This window comes from Cetorhinus maximus, chromosome 14 (assembly GCF_964194155.1).
Source record: "Cetorhinus maximus chromosome 14, sCetMax3.hap1.1, whole genome shotgun sequence".
NCBI lineage: Eukaryota > Metazoa > Chordata > Chondrichthyes > Lamniformes > Cetorhinidae > Cetorhinus > Cetorhinus maximus.
The window spans coordinates 103,496,542-103,517,739 of NC_135892.1; the positions used below are offsets into that span (position 1 = coordinate 103,496,542).

Consider the following 21,198-nt stretch of genomic DNA (forward strand, 5'->3'; position numbering starts at 1 on the left):
ACTCGGTAGAGTGCAAGATATTAATGCTAGGAAATCAAACTTTCTTCATAAGCACTTCAGGTCAGTCACAGAGACCAGAGGCAGAGGCAATGTGAAATTCCCTTTATCACGCCTGGCTATGGTAGTACTTGAATAGTAAGCCAGAGGCCAGAGATGCGAGTGCAAATGCCACTTGATAGTTTGAATTGAGTTACAATAAGAAATCAATTGAATAAAAAGCTAGTCTCAGGAATGGTGATTCTGAAGTTACTGGATTGTTGTATAAACATAACTGATTCACTAATGTCTTTTAGGGAAGAAAACCTGTCATCCTTATGTGGTTTGGCCCATGTGTGACTCCAGACCTACAGCAATGTGGTACTCTCTTCACTGCCCTCTGAAATGGCCTAGCAACCCACTTAGTTATATCAGACCACTACAAAGAAAGTAAAACTGTGTAGACCATTCAGGTTTTGTTCTAGGTATCAGATTTCGATAGGACAATAACACACCCAGCCCAGTCAACCTTGCAAAGTCCTCCTCACTATAATCTAGGGATTTGAGCCAAAATTGGGAGAGCTGTCCCACAGTCTCATCAAGCCTGGCATATTCATGCTTAGAATTTTTTTTTCATTCATGCGATGTGGGTGTCAATGGCAGGGGCAACATTTGTTGCCCATCCACAATTGCCCTTGAGAACAATTAAACCACATTGCAGTGGGTCTGGAGTCTCATATAGGCCACACTAGATAAGGGTGGCAGATTTCCTTCCATAAAGGACGTTAGTGAATAAGTGGGTTTTCGGACTATCGATAATAGATTAATGGTCACCATTATTGAGGCAGTCTTTCAATTCCAGGTTTTTAAAATTAATTAATTGAGTTTAAATTCCACCAGACACTATGGTAGGATTTGAACCTGTGTCCCCAGAGCACTATCCTGAGCCTCTGGTTTACCAGCCATTGTGCTACCATCCCTCTAGAATCATTTCCGCCAGCCAACATCTCGGACTCCCCTATCACTATGCCTGTCCCGCCTACAGGGCAGACTCACAAGAGGTGGCGGCTCAATGAAATGCAGTCAGGAGGCAGTATTCCTAGGAATCCTCAACATCGACCCCACACTCTGAATTCTCGTGGTATGCGGTCAAACATGGGCAAGGAAACCTGCTGATAACCACCTACTTTTTCAGTAGATGAATCAGTACTACTCCATGATGAACACCATTTAGACTGAGGGCACAAACTGTACTCTGGTTGGGAGACTTCAGCATCCATCACCAAAAATTACTCTGTAGCACCCTACTGATAAGAGCTGGCTGAGTCCCGAAGGACATAGCTGCCAGATTGGGCTTGCAGCAGTTGGTGAAAGGGAACCAATACAAGAGGAAAAAACTAATTAACCTCATCCTCCCCATTCTATCAGTCACAGATGACTCTATCCATAACAATATTGGTAGGAATGACCACCACTCAGTCTTTTGGAGACAAAGCTCCATCTTCGCACTGAGAGCACCCTGCATCATGTGTGGCAACGCAAAGAAATTAAGATCAGGTCTGATAACTCAAAACTGGGCATCCATGAGGTGCTGAGGGGCAATAGCAGTTGTATTCTACCATAATCTGTAACCTTATGGTCCTGCATATCCCTCACTCTGGCATTACCATCAGACCATGGGAAGTAGAACCGCAGGCCAGAGCAGCAACCTGTGTACCTGGAGAAAGAGTATACAAGTGAAAAGACAAGATGGAAGCATTCCCAACCATCATCTGCTAGAAGTGCCAAGTGGACGATTCGTCATATGGACAAAAAATAGTGAATTCTACAGATGAAGAGTGACATCAAGGCAACAATTGACTGAGTGTAGGACTAATGAAACCTATTAAAATGGAAGTTGATGAGAATCAGTGAAAATGCCACCAGCTGAAGTCATACCGAGCACAAAGGAAGCTTTAACTGTTTATTTCCAGAATATATATTTCATCCTACCCAAGTCATTGAAACCTTTTGGGACAGTGTATGTATTATATACAGAATATTAATTTGGTCTGACCTCTGTGATGAGAGGATGTTTTGACTTGTTAGAAAGACAAACACTGCTTGGTTTTAACTAAACAACTGGTACTCAAATTTCACAATGCCCTTTGCTCATATAGTAGGAAGTTTATATCTTGATGATGAAGCTTACATCTTACTTTAACATTTACAAGTTAAACATAAATACTAATATTATTATAACCTGTGAACTGTAATCATATTTGATCTGCTTAAGTATTGTTTCTTGACAACTGCAAATTAAATAATAGAGTGGTTAGCTCTCTCAAACAAATTCAGTGCCACTGCATCTCTTTCAAATGATTCTCTAAGAGACCTGTCCCACAGTCTCGTCAAGCGTTATATTCCTATTTAGAACATTTTTTTATTCTTTCATGGTCTGTGGGCGCCCCTGGCAAGTCCAGCATTCGTTGCCCATCCTTGATTGCCTTTGAGAGCAGTTAAGTGTCAACTACATTGCTGTGGACTTGGAGTCTCACGTAAGCCAGACCAGGTAATGATGGCGGATTTTCTTCCCTAAAGGATGTTCGTGAATCAGATGGATTTTTACAACAATTGATGATAATTTCAAGCTATCAATTCTGGATATTTTTAATTAATTAAATGTAATGAATTGAATTTAAATTCCACCAGCTGCCATGGTGGGATTTGAGCCAGTGTCCCCAGAAACTCTTTCGAGTTATCAACAGTCACAGATTGCAACTCTTTCGAGTACAATCACAGTTCTTGGTTTCCGGGAGTGGGACATGAACCCACAGCCCTCTGATTCAAAGGCGAGGGTGCTATGAACTGAGCCACAGCTGACACCTCCAGAGGCTCAGGCTAATGTCCCCAGAACATTAGCCTGAGCCTCTGGTTTACTAACCCAGTGACATTACTACTATGCCACCATCCCCTTAGAATCATATCTGCCAGTCAACATCTCGACAACTCTATCACCATGCCTGTTCCACCTACAGGGCAGACCCACAAGAGGTGACGGCGGCTCAATGGAGTACAGTTGAGAGGCAGTGTTCCTGGGAACCCTCAACATTGACCCCAGGCTCTGAATTCTTGTGGCATGAGGTCAAACACGGACAAGGAAACCTGCTGATACCACCTACTCTTTCAGTAAATGAATTGGGACTGTTCCATGTTGAACACCATTTGGGCTGAGGGTACAATCTGTGCCCTGGTTGGGAGACTTCAGTATCCATCACCAAGCATGACTCGGTAACACCCTACTGATCGAGCAGGTCAAGTCCCAAAGGACATAGCTGCCAGACTGGGTTTCAAGCAGTTAGTAAGAGGGAACCAATACAAGTGGGAAAACCTAATTAATCCACCGCTTTCTACCTGTCCCAGATACCTCTGTCCATGACAGTATTGGTAGGAATGACTTTTTGGAGAGGCTGCTCCATCTTTGCACTGAGGGCACCCTGCATCATGTGTGGCAATGTGAAGAAATGAAGAAATTAAACTTTTGAAAAAGAGTGAGGCTTTTGTAGAGAGAGTGCATTTCCAACAGTTTTTTTTCTTTGATTAGAATATTGGATTCTGTACGGCAGCTGGAGACCCACTCGCCCTTGAAAGTAGAGACTACTCCGTGTACACAAAGTAAGGCTAGTCCCTCCTGGATGACAACCAATCCGTTGCAACCATACACCATCAGTACTAGCTATCTTGGAGGCATTTCTAAGGCATCGGAGCTAAAACTTTTGCAAACGCCTCCTGTGATGAAGGTATGCAATTAGTTTCTATGCATGTTTTTAGATTGAGCATGTTACATTTTATGAAACTTCATTAAATAATTCCTAAGCAAAGGAACTATACTGTAGTCAGTGTTACACCCCTATCATGGGAATATATAATGTCATATAGGAAAAACACAATTTTTCATCCACCTGTTTAAGGCAAATCTATTTGAACTGGTTATTAGATAGTATAACCGCATTGTATGTGCTTTGTATTGCTATGGTGAGTGGCCTTCTAGTTACCCCATGTATCTGGCCTTAACTATTTTTAATGGGAAAGGCACAGTCATCAAACTTAGTATATACCAGTAAATGAAAAATATTGTTTTATTCTGTTTAGAGGGCAAGAGCATTTACATCTTCGGAGACCACCTTTGCTAATTTTACTCCTCAGTCTATCTTGAGATCCAACCTTCGTCCCACGCCCTTGACGTCACCATGTGCTTCACCGAGTAGGTCTTCAACTCCTCCACTTCGTACTAAAGAGACCAAAATCTCTTTTATGAAGGAGAAACCAACTATTCGTTGGACTAATGGGGTATGTATTTTGTAGCTTTGGATTAGGCAAGCATTTAAGTGTTTATTAAAGGGGGTTATAAATAAACCTCTTAGCTAATGGCCAAGATGTTAGCAGTTAGCCATCTGTCTTCTCGAGCTTTTGAATTCTAAACTAAAAATATTAATGCATAAAAATCTATAAAGCAGGATATCTGCGTTTCATGACACTTCTCTGTTCAATTGAAGGTATTCATGACCGGATAAAGTCAGGGAACATTCTGTGCAAGTTCTTGAATTCAGGATTACTCCATGGATTTCATCAATACAGTCAAATCATGAGCATTTATCTAATTTATTTTTCTAAATTTTTGAAAAGCAAAAGACAAATGTTTTGCGGCTTTGTCATGTCATTAGTGCTAAGACGGATTCTCAAATAGCATCAATAAACCTCATTTAGAAGTTATCATCTTAGTTTGGTTGTGGGAGTTAGCAAGCCGTCATAAAGCTTCATGGTAGATTTCTCAGAATTTCCTATGGATTTTAAAAAAAAAAATTCTGTTTTTTGAAACACAAATACCCTTTAACCTTTAGCATAATGTGCAGCAGTGATGAAGGTGGTAACGGGCGTATAGCTCAAGTATTAGAACATGTCCAAGTAAGTGATCCAAGAAGTGATGGATTGATCTCTTCCCACCTTGAGTATCCTGTCCATTTCTGAGCACTTTATCAAAAGAGTGACATTATAATCATGAAGGGAATGAAAAGGTGGGGCATAAATCTGATACAATGAGATTTTGGTATTTGTGTTATAGAGGGAAATTGCAGAATTTGGAACATTTGCAGTAGGTGGGGGAGACAGCTTCGAGCTGATTTTATTGAATGATTTTTAATTCTTACAGGAAGTAGCTCAACTGGATCCCAGAGTCTTATTCAGTATTAGCACAAGCTGTGAGACAGGGACATACATCAAGCTTAGACTAGAAAAAGGTGAACGCACAGTTAAGTTTGAACTTCAAGAGAAGTGAATTGGTGGAATACTATACTCTTGGGCAGATTGCAGGAGTAATAACGAATACATTTTACATCTCTGTTAAAATACCATTCAGCATTTAGGGGAGACGTAGATACCATCTGTGGAAAATCAATCATTGTGACATGATCTTCATCATCCAACATTATATTGAATTCATTGAAGTCACCATGAATTAAACCATGATTAGCATGTTTCACAATACTTCACATGTCCTTTGCCCATGTTCCATGTCTTCTTTACATGCTTATCTCCCCTAGAACTGTCTTTTGTTTGGGACAAGAATGTAATCCTAACTAATCTTATTGAGATTTCTACTGAAATGCCTGTTAGATGTGGTCTTATTGGTGCACAAAAGTATAACTTGATGAAATTCTCCATGAGACTCTTTAAAGAGGTGCTTGCTAAAGTCTTTTATTCTCCTTTGCAAATTGTAAAGCAATTTGGTCATTTATAGGTGAAGTAGCTGCATATAGCCTTTAATAATATGCAAAACAAGAAGAATAGAATTTTTAACCCGTGGCTGTCTGTAACCCCAGAATTCACAGGTTTGCAGATTATTGATTAACCTGTTATTTTATGGTTGATTGCAAATATCTCTCTCAATTTAAGGTTTCAGCTGCTGATGAATTACAACTACTGCCTTCATCATCCAAACAGATTCCACGAACACCATCTATTGAATCATGGCCTTCAACTACAGAGAACCAGGCTGCAGGTGAGCTAACCCCAGACAATGAAGTCCTGTCTGAGCAAGTGGAGATGGTTGATCTTTCTGGTACTGACATGGATGATGACCGAATTCAAGTCCCAAAAGACGACATTGATAGTTCAGGAAGAACAGAAGAGTGGTCCATGGAAGAATATGTGGATGCTGCTGAGTCTCTGGATAGAGGGGACACTTCCAAAGAAATGGGCAAAGCGGTTTCTGCAGATGCATTCCTTCTAAGTAATGGAGAGAAAATCTTAACTGGTGGTCCTCCTTGTGTGGAGAAACATATTGTGGAGGAGGGTGCTACAAGTGACCAAGAAGTGGAAGTGCCACAAATAGAAAATGAGGATGTGCCTGCAAATGAAAATCTGTTTGTTGAGTCAGATATTGAGCAAACTTCTGAATATGAAGAAGGTACGTTTTGCTAAACTTAATAGATTTATTTTTTTTATTTTAGACATTAATTGGGCAGTTAAGTCAGCCACGCATGCAGACTATATAACGCAGTTTAAAATAGGGCCGCATAATGGTCTGCCAAATGACTAGAAGACTTCATAACTTGGGAGTTACTAGTATCCTCTTAGGCCATATAAAGGTTGGTAAGGAGCAATATGTTTGGGCTTTTCTTTTTACTGTTCTTGCTGATTAACTTTGCAGATGTTGTTGTGTGCACTGGTTGACTATCCTTAGTATTAATCAGAGAATTGCAGTGTTCTATGAAATCCTTCATTTTAGAATTGAGGTAGCTTTAATTTCAACTGATTTTGTTTGTCAAACAAAGCCAGTAACCGGATGATACTTTCTGTTGTTAGGATTGGACGTTGGTGCCAAGAAAGGAAGTATGTCACCATCAGAAAATATTACAACAGCATTCACCACCTCAAATAATGAAGAAACAACACTGTCGAAATTTAACCTCGAACCTGCTAATGAGGGGTAAGCCTGGAATATTTTCCCCTTTACTTTCTCTGTCAGCATTTTCTATATGCTTCTACATTCCACAATATTTGCTCAAATTGTTGCACTAAATGAGTTAGGTGTTTGCCATTTCTCCAGATTTTTATTTTTCAAATAGTTTTGTTCTGCCTTGGCATAATGGTTAAATCAGTGTTTCTAAACATTTGGTAAATATTTTTCTTAGATTACCATGCCACTTTTACAGCACAAATTAACAGGTTTAGAAAGTGGTTTTCACCTGTGAATGAACATTTTCTACCAGCCTTGCACACCCATGATGCATCGTCGGTCCAGGGCCTGAGAGCAGATTGTATGCCCCCTCTTGAAGTGTTGTGTGAGGCAGCAGTGGTCTTAAGGTTATAAAGAATGATGGTATTGGGGGCAGATTGGAAGAAGAGTATAAAATTATCAGTTACAGCTCTGTTTTACTTTCAGGAAACCTCCATCATTTGCAAATTATAGTGCAAGTAATGAGGGTGATAGAGTAGTAATGGGAACTTTAATCCTCATATAGACTGAGGCAAACAAATTTGCAGAAATAGTGTGGAATTCCTGGAATGCATTCAAGAGTTTTCAGGTTCAGTATGTCAAGGGACCAACTAGGGAACATGCTGTTCTGGATCTAGTATTGTGATGAGACAAGGTTAGTTAATAATCTTGTAGATTAGCCTGTAGAACGAGCCTCTTGGGAAGAGCAGTCCTAAACTGATAGAATTTTAAATTGAGTTTGAGAATGACTTAGTTAAGTCCAAAACTAGGATCTTAAATCTGAACAAAACCAACTACATAAGAATGAATGGCAAGTCCGCAATAGGGGAATGGGACACTGGATCATGGCTGACCTGAAGCCTAACTTTATCCTTTTCCCCATATACCTTTGAAGAGGCATAGCAGGATGCATCATGGGATTACCTAGGCTTGGTCAAGCTGTGGTTATAAGTTTAAACTGCTAACACTTCAAAAAAAACTAGAATGAATGTGACCTTTTAGCAAGGCCTGGGAGCTGATGACTAACCCACGTGCTGGTCCATGACAAAGCTAAAGGAATATGATCTTTGGGTCAGGATAAACAAGTTGACGAATGGCCTATGAGTTCGACTGTAAATTGGATTGTTTAACCTCCAGAGTCAAGCTGAGATATGCAGATGAATTAGCACAGTAGAATATACCAGAATGGATAAGCAAAGTTTATGCTTTGAAGTGAACTGTGAACAACATTTGTGGTAAAGGTCAGGTCATTCCACGATTGACTAAATTCACCAGACTGATTCCTGGGATAAGGGGATTGTTCTATGAGAAGAGATTGAGGAAACTACGCCTATATTCTCTTTAGAAGAATGAGATGATCTTAATGAAACATATACAACTCTTAAGGGTCTTAATGGTAGTTGCTGGAAAGTTTCTTCTCCTGGCTGGGGAGTCTAGAACTAGGGGTTCAGAATAAGGGGCCGTCCATTTAGGATTGAGGGGAGGTATTTCTTCACTTGAGGGTTGTGAACTTTGGAGTTCTTTACCCAGAGAGCTGTGGATACTAGGTTTTTGAGGACATTCAAGTCAGAGATTGAAAGATTTTTGGATACTAAGGGAATTAACAATATAGGGATAGTGTGGGATGGTGTAGCTTACTTAGAAGATTAGCCATGATCTTATTGGATGATGGAGCAAGCTTGAGAGGCTGTATGGCCTACTGCTCCTTTTACGTTTCCATGTTCTTATGGTTTGCACATAACTAATAAACACCTTCTGAAACAGAGATGCCTACCTGGTTAACCACATGTTGCTATGAAGCAGCACCTCCCTGTAGTGTTCATAGCATATATGATTTTGTAAAACCTGACTTGGTGATTTGCATCTTATTTTTTCCAACATATTATCCAATAATGGAGTAGTTATCCAGATTCTGATGGAAGTAGGATATAAATTCAGCTCAGGTGAATAAAATGAAACTGTGTAAGAATCTCAATAATTAAAAATTTCAGATACTCCTAACTCACTCCCTAGTAGACAAGAGTATCTGCTACATAAAGTCCAATAATTTGAAATTAGTATGACTATCTCATTCAGTGAGACCTTAAGCAACAGCTGATCTGGGAAAAGCAGCTCTTTATTGAAATATTAAGGGATGCTTTTAGCCTGGAAGGATTTCTGAATTGAGCCATTCAGTGACTTGAGTGTTTGATGCCAATGGGAGGAGGGGAAAAGGAGGAAATCCCATTCCTAATTTTCTCTAAAACATTACAGTCTGGATGATATCTGTTGGGGTCTACGGTCTTTAGATCAGAAGTATGATGGATTGTGGATACAGTTTTCAGCATTAATTCTGTTAATGGCACTGTTCAAATGCTGAGGAGTGACTTTAAAATGATGAACAGTGTTCAATAGGGGAGACATAGCCAAGATGTTTCTGCTTATGGGGGAGTCCAAAGCTCAGATCCATAAGTAAAATATTGTCGCCAATAAATCCAGTGGGGAATTAAGGAAAAGCTTCTTTACCAGGAGCGATTAGAACACACAATACATTACAACATGTAATAGTTGAGGCAAATAAAATAGATGCATTTAAGGGAAACCAGATAAGTACAAGAGGGAGAAAGGACTAGAAGGATCTACTGATGGGGGTAGATGAAATAGGGTGGCAGGATGCTCATATGGAGCATAAAAACAATGGCATAGACAAGTTAGGCCAAATAGTCTGGTTCTGTGCTGGTAATTCGATGTTTGCCTTTGTTTTGTTTATCTATGCAGAGAAGATTTGCATCCAGAAATGCCTGAGGAACAACAGCTGCCACATGTATCACAGGAAAAGGATGGATTGTTCCAGAGTGAGAAGCATCCAGTCACTGCAGAGGCTGAATGTATGTGCAATTCATTTTATTACTTGTGTAAAATTACCACCTTAAGTTTGAATAAAACTAGCTTACTATTGCAGGTGAGCTTTTATTTTGAATTTTTTTCAATGCAGCATCTACAGTCAACAGGTTTGTTTGCCAAGGAACATTTGAAAACAACTGGAGGGACTTTTGCTCTGAAATCCAAGTCAGCAAGAAACCTTCTGAACAAAAATGTGTGTAAAGATGACTGTCCGTCTAATAAAAGGAACAGCCCGATTTGCTGTCATTGAGCTTATTTGTACACCAATATTGTGTAGTTATACATATGTAGATTCTACACACACCTCCTTGGGAGACCATGGTTTATGTTAACTTGGAAGAAAAACTTGCTTTTAGATAGCACTTTATTACATTTCTGAGTCACTTCAAAGCACTTCATCTACAATGAATTATTCTGAAATGCAGTAATTGTTACATAGGTGATTAATATGTTGATAAGCTTCCTACACTGGTCCATTTTGTTTCTTCTCGTATTGTTATGTGCATACTAATCACAAGAAGGATAAAAAGAACTTAACAAATCTCTGGCAGGTGTGTATGTGTATATGGGGAGAGTGTAATTGTTTATACAGAACAGGGGTGGGGAACCCTTTTCTTATCTCAGGCCTTTAACACATAGGCAAAATTAGTCGCAGGTCACACACACAAAAATCAACTTAATTTAGTATTTTTTTTAGAGAGAATATAGAAACGTTCAACTCACCCGCTATTTTAATGCAATGGCTGAATTTGAATATTATATTAAATATTATAGTAACGATAATAAATGCTATTTTGAAGACGCTGCTGCCATTGGTCTATAGTTTTAGAAATCTTGCTGCGGGCTGGATAAAATTGAGCCACGGGCCATAGGTTCCCCCACCCATGATGTAGAATCAAATAGATGCCTGTACACCACCACTTTTGTTCAGATACTAAGAGAGAGAGTTTAAAGCACCAACATAAGCCATTTATGGCACAAGAGGAGGCCAAATGACCCATCCTGTCCGTGCCAGCTTATTGTTTGAGCAAATCAAAACTAACTCCTAAATCCTATTGTTGTCTCCTTCAAAGGTTGATCTAATCTTTTCTGAAAGATGTAATACTATCTGCCTCAGCCACTTCTTGTGTAAAGCATTGAATTGCCCAGTAACCCTCTGCATAAAGAAATTTCTTCCAATCTCTTTCCTCACTCTTACTTACTATCTTAAATTGATGATCTAGATGTTGACTCCCCATCCAGAGAAAATAGTCGTTTGATATTCACACACTTGACACCCTTCATGATTTTAAAAACCTCAATTTAAATCTCGTAACCTTCTCTGTTGCAGTGGAAATAGTGTTAGTACCTCACCTTCCTTACTAAAAAACGGGGTGTTACCTTTTTATCAAAGATTTTTCACACTCATCCAAATGAGGAATGTTTTCCCCAACACAAACAATCCCCTCATCCCCAGGGCAGGTAAAGGATGGCCAAATTTAGAATCTGGAATCCGTTTCTTCTGTTGCATCAACTTGTTCAGAATTCAGAAGAGTGGTTTGCCCTGGGCAAGTGTTTACTTTTACAATTTCCTGCACCAGCCACCCTTAAATTTAACAAATGTAATTGAAGTTTTGCATTTAAATACATGTGATTCTGCACTGTGAGCTTGTGTGTCGTTGGGATTGGCTGAAAACTTTGCAAACTCATTTCATGTAGAGGGTCCTTTTCAGTCAGGAGAGAGTTGTTAAGATACTAAGAGAATGGTATCCATATTTGGCTTCAGACATTTACGCTGCATCCCCAGTCTGACAGCAGAGTTGTGAGCTGTTTTTCATGGGTCTGCTGTTCTTTCGCCAGGGTACAAGAGTCAGATTTAGTAGTGCAAATACAGGAACTGATTCACTGATAGTTTCCTAGAATTTGATGTAAAAAAAAAGCACGAATATAAAATTATTTGAGATTTGAACTTTAGCCCCTGTGCTAAAAGGGGATTATCCTAATCATTGTACTACTTAGTCAGTTTATCACTTTGTTGCTGCCAAGTTGCCTGTGACCTTCACCAGATATCTTTGGTAAAACATGCTCCCGACCTCTGGAGTGATGTCCATCCAGACAAGGTTACAGTGCTTTCTCAAGTATCCAAAGGGGTTGTACTTAGGCATCCAACAGCTATTTTGCTAGTTAGGTTTCAGATGCAGATCCCTTATATAAATAAACCAACCAACTGAATTTGTGGGTTAAGAGTTTTTATCATGCTAGATGTCAATGACTGCAAGCACAAGCATATAATTTCCATAATGATCTGGTGAGAACTGAATTTCCATCTATAACTAACATTGACCAACCATAAAAGTCGCTGCTGCAGTCTGTGCTCTTTGGATATGCTAAATGCAGTGCCAGGACTGCAGCTTAGGACATTATAATAGGCAATTTGCAAATCCAGGGTTTTCTACCTGACCTGCAATATTGGATGATCAGGTAACAGGTTAGATAATGCTGTAAAGTCTCCAGCAATATCAGGAAAACTTGCAAACAATGTCTTTAAAGGCCTATTTTAGTTTTTCCATACTCTTTTTTGCATTTCTGCCCACCCCCAAGTTCAACACTACTACTTGCCACTAATTTAACCAGTGAAAATATATGCATAGTAGTGCCCTAAGGGGTAAAGTGGTCATGGGTGGACATGCAGCAAGAAATGCATTGCAGAATTATAGTTAAATTCTCTAGATTTGGATAAGTGGAATATGACCTTTACAGAAAGAAAATGCACACTTCAAATTGTTCAAATAGGAACTCTTACCTTTGTCAATTTTTCGGTACTTTCATTTGGAAACTCTTAAGTATGGTGATCGATTTCTGTGCTTGTTCAACACGCGACTGATCAAAAATCAAAATCAAGTTCTTGTTCTACAGTGCCTGCTGGCATTTATCTATTGTGAGCTGTTGTTTTTAATTGCTATAATTGAATGTGAAGTTCAGGTTATAATGTGTACGTAACTTCTATCCATCTATTGCAAAGTATGTCATTGTACAGAGCTATGGCTAGACTCACATCTAGGATACCTCTTTCAGTCTGGACACTGCACCTTAAGAAGGATATATTGACCTTGGGGAGGGACTGCAGTGTAGCTTCACAAAATTATACTGCTCCTAAAAGGGTTGCATTATGAGAATAGTTTGCATAGGATTGTATTCCCTTCAATATAAAAGATCTGTGGGGGTGATCCAATTGAGATGTTTAAGATGATCTAAGGAGTTGATCTGGTAGACAAAGAAACTCTGGTTTCTTTAATGCCAAAGTTAAAATTAGAGCTAGGCTGTTCAACAATGATGCCAGGAAGCACTCCTTCACATGCAGGATAGTAGAAATCTGGAACTGTTTTCCCCCAAAATGTTGTTGATCAGGTCAATTGAAAATGTCAATGCTGAGACTGATAGGTTTTTGTTACGCACGAATATTAAGGATTACAGAACCAAGATGAGTGAATGGAGTTAAGACACAGATCAGCCATGCTCTAAATGAATGGTAGAACAGGCTCACAATGGCCTATTCCTCTTCCTATTGAGACCAACGGAGATGTAGAACATGTTAATGTAATTTTTTATACAGTTCCTGATTTCAACTGGAGAAGCGCTGGCTACTTTCCCATATGAAGGAAGGGAAAAATCTGAGACTTGGTCACCAAGGTCTGAGTTACATTCCACCCAGAGGCTGCATTCTTTCAATTTGGCCATTGTATCCTAATATTAATATCATAATAAAAATCTGGAATTGAAAGCTAGTCTCAATAATGGTGACCATGAAGCTATCATCAATTGTCATAAAAACCTATCTGGTTCACTAATGCCCTTTAGGGAAGGAAATTTGCCATCGTTACCTGGTCTGGCCTAAATGTGACTCCACGCCCACAGCGATGTGGTTGACTCTTAACTGCCCTCTGAAAAGGCCTGGCAAGCCACTCGGTTCAAGGGCAATTAAGGGCGGGCAGCAAATGCTGGCCTTGCAAGTAATGCTCACTTCCCATGAAAGAATAAGGGAAAAAAAGGATGCTTTTTGCATTAATTTTATTGTTCTTAAGTGTAACCATTCTTAATTTGGAAATTGAATGATTGATCCACATAATGTTTTAAAGGTGGCAAAAATAAATGTTTTCTATAGTGCCGTTTTTGACAGCCACATATTATTGAAGGAGCAATAAATTTTAATTTGAGGTGAGGTGGGAGGAAAAGACCTCATCAGCATTGAACCTGTTGAATCTCACGCTACATAAATGTACAGGCCAGCTAAACAATCATTAACATTTAATATCCCTTTGCAAAGCTACGGTAGTTATTAAATATTTAGTTTTGTTTACTTTGTGTTTAAACAGCAAAATGGGTAGTGTTTCTCAAATATTACACTTTTTCTTTTCCAGCTGTGGTAATTGTAGTTGATGATGAGGGCATTCCTGATACACAGTCAAGAAGTGAAGAAAATGAGCCTGTGTTATTAAGAAATGAGGAAAATGATGTTGAAATAGTGGATGATGATGCTGTGTGTACACTGGATGAACCACTTACAGTTTTGCTTCCTGTAAACACTCAGCTTAGCACTCAGGTAAACATCTATAATCAGACTATTTTTATGTATTCTTTGAATATTACAGTATGTACGATTATACACAGGCTGTTCCTCATTTTATTCATCATCTTCATACAGAGGAAAAGGTTGCCTCCAAATTAGAAAAGAAGACCTCTTGGTAACCACGTATGCATCTTTCCATCTCTTTCAAGGCATGAAATGTCGTAATGTCACATCTCCAATTCCTTATTGTCTCAGTCTGATATAATGGCCAACTGCGCAAGTTTGATGGGAAATGTAATTGAATACCTGATGGTAGTCTGGAACCTTGATTAGCCCAAATAGACATACAAACTACTCATTTTGTGTAGTATATTTTGCCTAAGTCATTTGTACTACCTGCACTATCTCCTCCAAATCAACTACCCCCCTAGTTTGGTATTGGCTCCAATTTGTCACTGATTTTTTTGAACCTGTGTCATTCATGTAAAGTAGAAACAGGAAACACTGCAATATGGATGCCACTGTTCCCTTCCTGGCTCTCTAGGATTGGTCAATGGATAGACTTTTGTTCTACCCTTGGATTTCTCTTACTGTTGGAGGTGATGGCGTAGTGGTATTGTCGCTGGACTAGTAATCCAGAGATAAAAACAAGGGTCATGAGGACTCGAAACGTCAACTCTTTTCTTCTCCGCCGATGCTGCCAGACCTGCTGAGTTTTTCCAGGTAATTCTGTTTTTGTTTAGTAATCCAGAGACCCAGGGCAATGCTCTGGGGACCCAGGTTTGAATCTGGCTGATGGTGGAATTTGAATTCAATAAAAATCTGGAATTAAAAAGTCTAATGATGACCATCGAACCATTGTCGATTGTTGTAAAAACCCATCTGGTTCACTAATGTCCTTTAGGGAAGAAAATCTGTCATCCTTACCCCATCTGGCCTACACGTGACTCCAGACCAACAGCAATGTGGTTGACTCTTAAAATGTCCTCTGAAATGGCCTCGCAAGCTACTCAGTTGTAACAAACCGCTATAAAGTCAAAAAAGAAATGAAACCGGACGGACCACCCGGCATCAATCTAGGCACCGGAAACGACAACTGCAGTCTCAGCCCTGTTGACCCTGCAAAGTCCTCCTTACTAACATCTGGGGGCTAGTGCCAAAATTGGAAGAGCTGCCTCACAGACTAGTCAATCAACAGTTTGACATAGTCATCCTCATGGAATCATACCAGGTGTCTGGGACATTATTTGTATGTCCTGTCCCACCAGCAGGTCAGGCCTAGCAGAGGTGGCGGCATAGTGGTATACAGTCGGGAGGGAGTTGCTCTGGGAGTCCTCAACATCGACTCCGGACCCCATGAAGTCTCATGGCATCAGGTCAAACACGGGCAAGGAAACCTCCTGCTGATAACCACGTGCCACCCTCACTCAGCTGATGAATCAGTGCTCCTCCATGTTGAACACTACTTGGAGGAATCACTGAGGGCGGCAAGGGCACAGAAGGTACTCTGGGCGGAGACTTCAATGCCCATCACCAAGAGTGGCTCGGTAGCAGCACTACTGACCGAGCTGGCCAAGTCCTAAATGACATAGCTGCTAGACTGGGTCTGCGGTTGGTGGTGACGGACCCAACAAGAGGGAAAAACATACTTGACCCCATCCTCGCCAACCTGCCTGCTGCAGATGCAACTGACCATGACAGTACCTGTAGGAATGACCACCGCACAGTCGTTGTGGAGACAAAGTCCCGCCTTCACATTGAGAATAACCTCTGTCATGTTGTCTGGCACTACCAGATTTCAAACAGATCTAGCAACTCAAGACTGGGCATCCACAAGGCACTGTCGGCCATCAGCAGCAGCAGCAGAACTGTACTCAAACATAATCTGTAACCTCATGGCCTGGCATATCCCCCGCTCTACCATTACCATCAAGCCAGGGGATCAACCCTGGTTCAATGAAGAGTGCAGGAGGGCATGCCAGGAGCAGCACCAGGTATGCTTAAAAGTGAGGTGTCAACCTGGTGAAGGTTTGGTACTTGCGTGCCAAACAGCATAAGCAGAAAGTGATAGACAGGGCTAAGTGATCCCACAACCAACGATCAGATCTAAGTTCTGCAGTCCTACCGCATCCAGTCGTGAATGGTGGTGGACAATTAAACAACTTACTGGGGGAGGAGGCTCCACAAATATCCCCATACTCAATGATGGAGGAGCCCAGCATATCAGTGCAGAAGATAAGGCATTTGCAACAATCTTCACACCGAGTGGGTGATCCACCTCAGCCTCCTCCGGAGGACCCCAGCATCACAGATACCAGCCTTCAGCCATTTGATTCACTGCACATGATATCAAGAAATGGCTGAAGGCGCTGGATATTGCAAAGGCTATGGGCATTGACAATATTCCGGCAATAGCACTGAAGACTTGTGCCCTAGAACTTGCCACGCCCCTAGCCAAGCTGTTCCAGTACAGCTACAACACTGGCACCTACCTGGCTATGTGGAAAATTGCCCAGGTATGTCCTGTACTGAAAAGGCAGGACAACTCCAACCTGGCCAATTACCGCCCCATCAGTCTACCCTCGATCATCAGTAATGGAAGGCGTCATCGACAGTGCTATCAAGTGGTACTTGCTTAGCAATAACCTGCTCACTGATGCCCAGTTTGGGTTCCGCCACAGCCACTCGGCTCCTAACCTCATTACAACCTTGGTTCAAACATGGTCAAAAGAGCTGAACTCGTGAGGTGAGAGTGACTGCTTTTGACATCAAGGCTGCATTTGAGTGAGCGTGGCATCAAGGAGCCCTAGCAGAACTGGAGTCAATGGGAATCAGGGGAAAAACTCTTTCCTGGTTAGAGTCATACCCAGCACAAAAGAAAATGGTTGTATTGTTGGAGATCAGTCATCTCAGCTGCAGGACATCATTGCAGGAGTTCCTCAGGGTAGTGTCCTTGGCCCAGCCATCTTCAGCTACTTCATCAATGACCTTCCATCATAAGTTCAGAAGTGGGGATGTTCGCTGATGATTGCACAATGTTCAGCACCATTCACGACTCCTCAGATACTGAAGCAGTCCACGTCCAAATGCAGCAAGACCTGGACAATATCCAGGCTTGGGCTGACAAGTGGCAAGTAACATTTGCGCCACACAAGTGCCAGGCAATGACCATCGTCAACAAGAGAGAATCCAACCATCGCCCCTTGATATTCAATGGCATTACCATCACTGAATCCCCCATTATCAACATCCTGGGGGCTACCACTGACCAGAAACTGAACTAGACCAGCTATATAAATACTGTGGCTAGAAGAGCAGGTCAGAGGCTAGGAATAGTAAGACGAGTAACTCACCTCCTGACTCTCCAAAGCCTGTCACTGTCTGCATGGCACAAGTCAGGAGTGTGATGGAACATGCCCCACTTGCTGGATGAGTGCAGCTCCAACAACACTCAAGAAGCTTGACACCGTCCAGGACAAAGCAACTCCCTTGATTAGTACCACATCCACAAACATTCGCTCCCTCCACCACCAATGCGCAGTAGCAGCAGTGTGTACGATTTACAAGGTGCACTGCAGGAATTCACCAAGACTCCTTTGACAGCACCTTCCAAGTGCTTGACCACTACCATCTAGAAGGACAAGGGCAACAGGTAGATGGGAACACCACCACCTGGAAGGTCCCCTCCAAGTCACTCACCATCCTGTCATGGAATTATATCGCTGTTCCTTCACTGTCGTTGGGTCAAAATCCTGGAACTCCCTCCCTAACAGCACAGTGGGTACACCGATACCACATGGACTGCAACGGTTCAAGAAGACAGCTCACCACCACCTTCTCACGAGCAACTAGGGATGGACCATAAATGCTGACGCAGCCAGCAAAGCCCACATCCAGTGAATGAATAAAAAAATATATTTAATGTGTTCCCTGGATGTGGGGAATACTGGCAAGGCCACATTTACTGCAAATTTCTTTTCATTATGAGATGGTGTTGATGGGTTTTTTTGCTTCAACCCCTGCGATCTCCTGCTGATTGTGCTCCCATCTAGATATTGCTAGGTAAAGAACTCCAGTGACTTCATCTCATGAACATGGCTGGAACAAAGATTTACTGACTGCTCCAAAGCTCATACTAAGTATTTATATGTTTCACTGTCTGTATAAGCATATTTGCACACAAAGTATCTTCATGTCTTTAGGTCTGTAAGTATACATGTCATCTATTTTCATTCTCTCCCAATCTCCCTCCACCTCATTTAAAACAATTGCAGTGCAGTGCTAAAATGAAGCTTTCTATATTGTGAGACTGAGGGAATGCATGTGTGTGTCATTCCTGTAGAGGGCTAAACTCTCAAGTGGTTCCTCCCTTTTAGGATGTCCACATATTCCTTTGTATGGAAAGGTTGTAAACTATTCTCAATGAGAAAAATTAACTTAAAAAGGTAATGTAACTTTTAAGTGCTTGCCTTTCGCAATTTTCCTTTTAACTAATCCATTAGTATAAGTGTATTAAAATAAATGGTGCAGTGAATTCCTCTTTGCATTCTGATGCATTTGAAGGGTGCCAAAATATGGGTGCTTAAATATATGATTCGTGGAATTACTTTTATGAAATATTTTCTTATCCAAAACTCCTGTCTTCTGATTGCAGGATGGTGATGATGGATTTGAAGTGCAGCCCCCAAGAGAAGAGCCTAGGCCCCTAACTCCCACAGAGCCGAAGCAGCATGAACCAGTTGTATTTGTTGGAGAAAATGACTCTGAACTTGCAGAGCAGTCCTATAATACAGTAAAAGCTGAGAGTGAAGCTGAAGGCGAAGTTGATGAGGTTGCAGAGCAACATAATATTCAAGAAAACTTTAATTTAATGTTAGAAGAAGACGATGGGGATGAGGCTGTTGAACTGATAACATCTTCAGAGACAAGCCAGCAACATCCTTCAGTTGAGAATGTAAAGACAATTCCATTTGATTCAACGGAAACTAAAATTAATGAACCCAGTAAAGACACTCCGGAGGTTAATGTGTTTGAAAGTGAAGAGCAGACATCCATAAAAAACAATTCTTTGGTTCTTCAAGAACCTTTAGAAGATCAACACAACCTGTCTGAAGCATTGCCTTATGTGACTGAACCAATTAAAGTGGCCAAAACAGAGAACACAATAGAGGTTCTTAAAGTAGGTCAGTCAAATGTAGAATTATCTGAACTGATCTCCCTACCTGCTCATGTAGACACCCCAGTAGTAAATCAGAAGGGTGGCTGGTTTAAGAGCAAGGCAGAGAAGAAAGCAGAAACAGATGAGTCTGAGGAGATTGTTGGCAAGGTTGTACAAACTAAGCAAGTGACAACACCCACAAGGTCCTCAAGAAGAAAAGGTAATAAAGTGACTGAAGGCAATGCCCTGGATAATGAGGAACTGGTATTGGTGGAAATACAAGAAGTTAAACCTAAAATTGAAATAACTGCAACACCAAGGAGGAGTACAAGGAGAACTGTTACAGGTGTGGTTGAGATCCTGAAAAATACCTTTGCTGACCCGAAGAATGTACCACTTGATCAAAAATCTGACTCAGTCCATCCTACTTCAAAGTCCTCCAAAAAAGTTAACACTCGTAGAACGAATGTCATGGAAAGTACTCTGCTTGTTGCCAAAATGCCACTCACTCAGCACACTGAAACTGTTCCTGTTTTGAGATCCACAAGAAGTAGTGTTGCTATTAAAGCAGATACAGAGCACATCTTGCACGATCCTTTAAAAACACCACTAAGTCAGCAAGCTGACATCGTTCCTATTTCTCATCATTCTACGAGAAAGAAAAGTAGGAAACTTTCTGAAGTCCATGCCCTGCTAACTGACCCACTTTCGACATTGCAGATTAATGAACAAATGCCTGTGCCACCCACACCCAGCAGACTTACAAGAAGTAGGGCCAAAGATGCCCATCTTGTGGCATTAGAAAATATTGCTGAACTGAATTCAAATGTTGAGGTAACCTTGCCTGCTAATTCTCAGACAACAAGGAGGAAACAGTCTGTTCCAAGCAAAGAAACGCCAAAGCCTGTTGTTAAAGATGATATTGAGGATGACAGGCAAGAGGAACAGCTTACAGTTACTTTTACCCATAAACCAACTAGAAGAACTGGTAAAGGCTCTGAATCGCAGGCAATAATTTTAGCAGAAGAGGATTCTTACACTTTCTCACCTCCTCTTACAAGATCGTCAAAAAAAACAAAAGGTAATTTTGGCTAAGGCTCTTAAACTGCTTGTTCAAGTGTATTTTGAACCTTTTTGTAAGTACCAAGTTAGTTGGTTTAGTCTATTTTATTTTAATTTAGTTACCCAAATAGACAGTACAGCCAAAAATTGTAATGAAGGCCATAGTTCAATTAGCACTGTTTGCACAAATCTGGCATGCTTTCTTGTTGGTCTGAAATATGAACATTTTAACATTAATGTGTTACCATTTTTACTTTAGTAAAGCATTCCTCATCCTTAATTATCACACACAAACAAATAGACTAGCAACTATGTTCGGCTGGGTGAGCGTGTTGGACAGAACTGCTGGAGCGTTGATGTAAAACCACGTCAGGGTCAATTAGGGGTGGGCAATAAATGCTGGTCTAGCCTGCAACACTTGCACCCTGTGAAAGAATAAAAAAAACACATCAGTCATGTGATGTATATGTAGAACTCGTTACAGAAGTATACATCACTTTTGTGTTCGAGTAGTAGGGTGAAGTGTATCACCACTGTTTTCTGTAAGTAAATTTGCATTCATTATATTCTTTGGAGGGTTTTTTTTCCCCTTTTTGT

The 21,198-nt window shown here is 40.8% G+C and overlaps 1 protein-coding gene across 1 annotated transcript in view; it reads left to right on the forward strand.

Annotated features, from left to right (window-relative positions):
• Window positions 1–21,198, forward strand: part of ahctf1 (AT hook containing transcription factor 1) — a 107,079-nt gene that overhangs the window by 76,337 nt on the left and 9,544 nt on the right. The window contains exons 27-34 of the mRNA XM_078557373.1: window positions 3,560–3,755; window positions 4,108–4,305; window positions 5,908–6,421; window positions 6,820–6,943; window positions 9,710–9,819; window positions 9,927–10,028; window positions 14,233–14,414; window positions 19,036–20,620. Coding sequence (XP_078413499.1) covers window positions 3,560–3,755; window positions 4,108–4,305; window positions 5,908–6,421; window positions 6,820–6,943; window positions 9,710–9,819; window positions 9,927–10,028; window positions 14,233–14,414; window positions 19,036–20,620 — 3,011 coding nt within the window. The remainder of the gene's footprint in view (window positions 1–3,559; window positions 3,756–4,107; window positions 4,306–5,907; window positions 6,422–6,819; window positions 6,944–9,709; window positions 9,820–9,926; window positions 10,029–14,232; window positions 14,415–19,035; window positions 20,621–21,198) is intronic.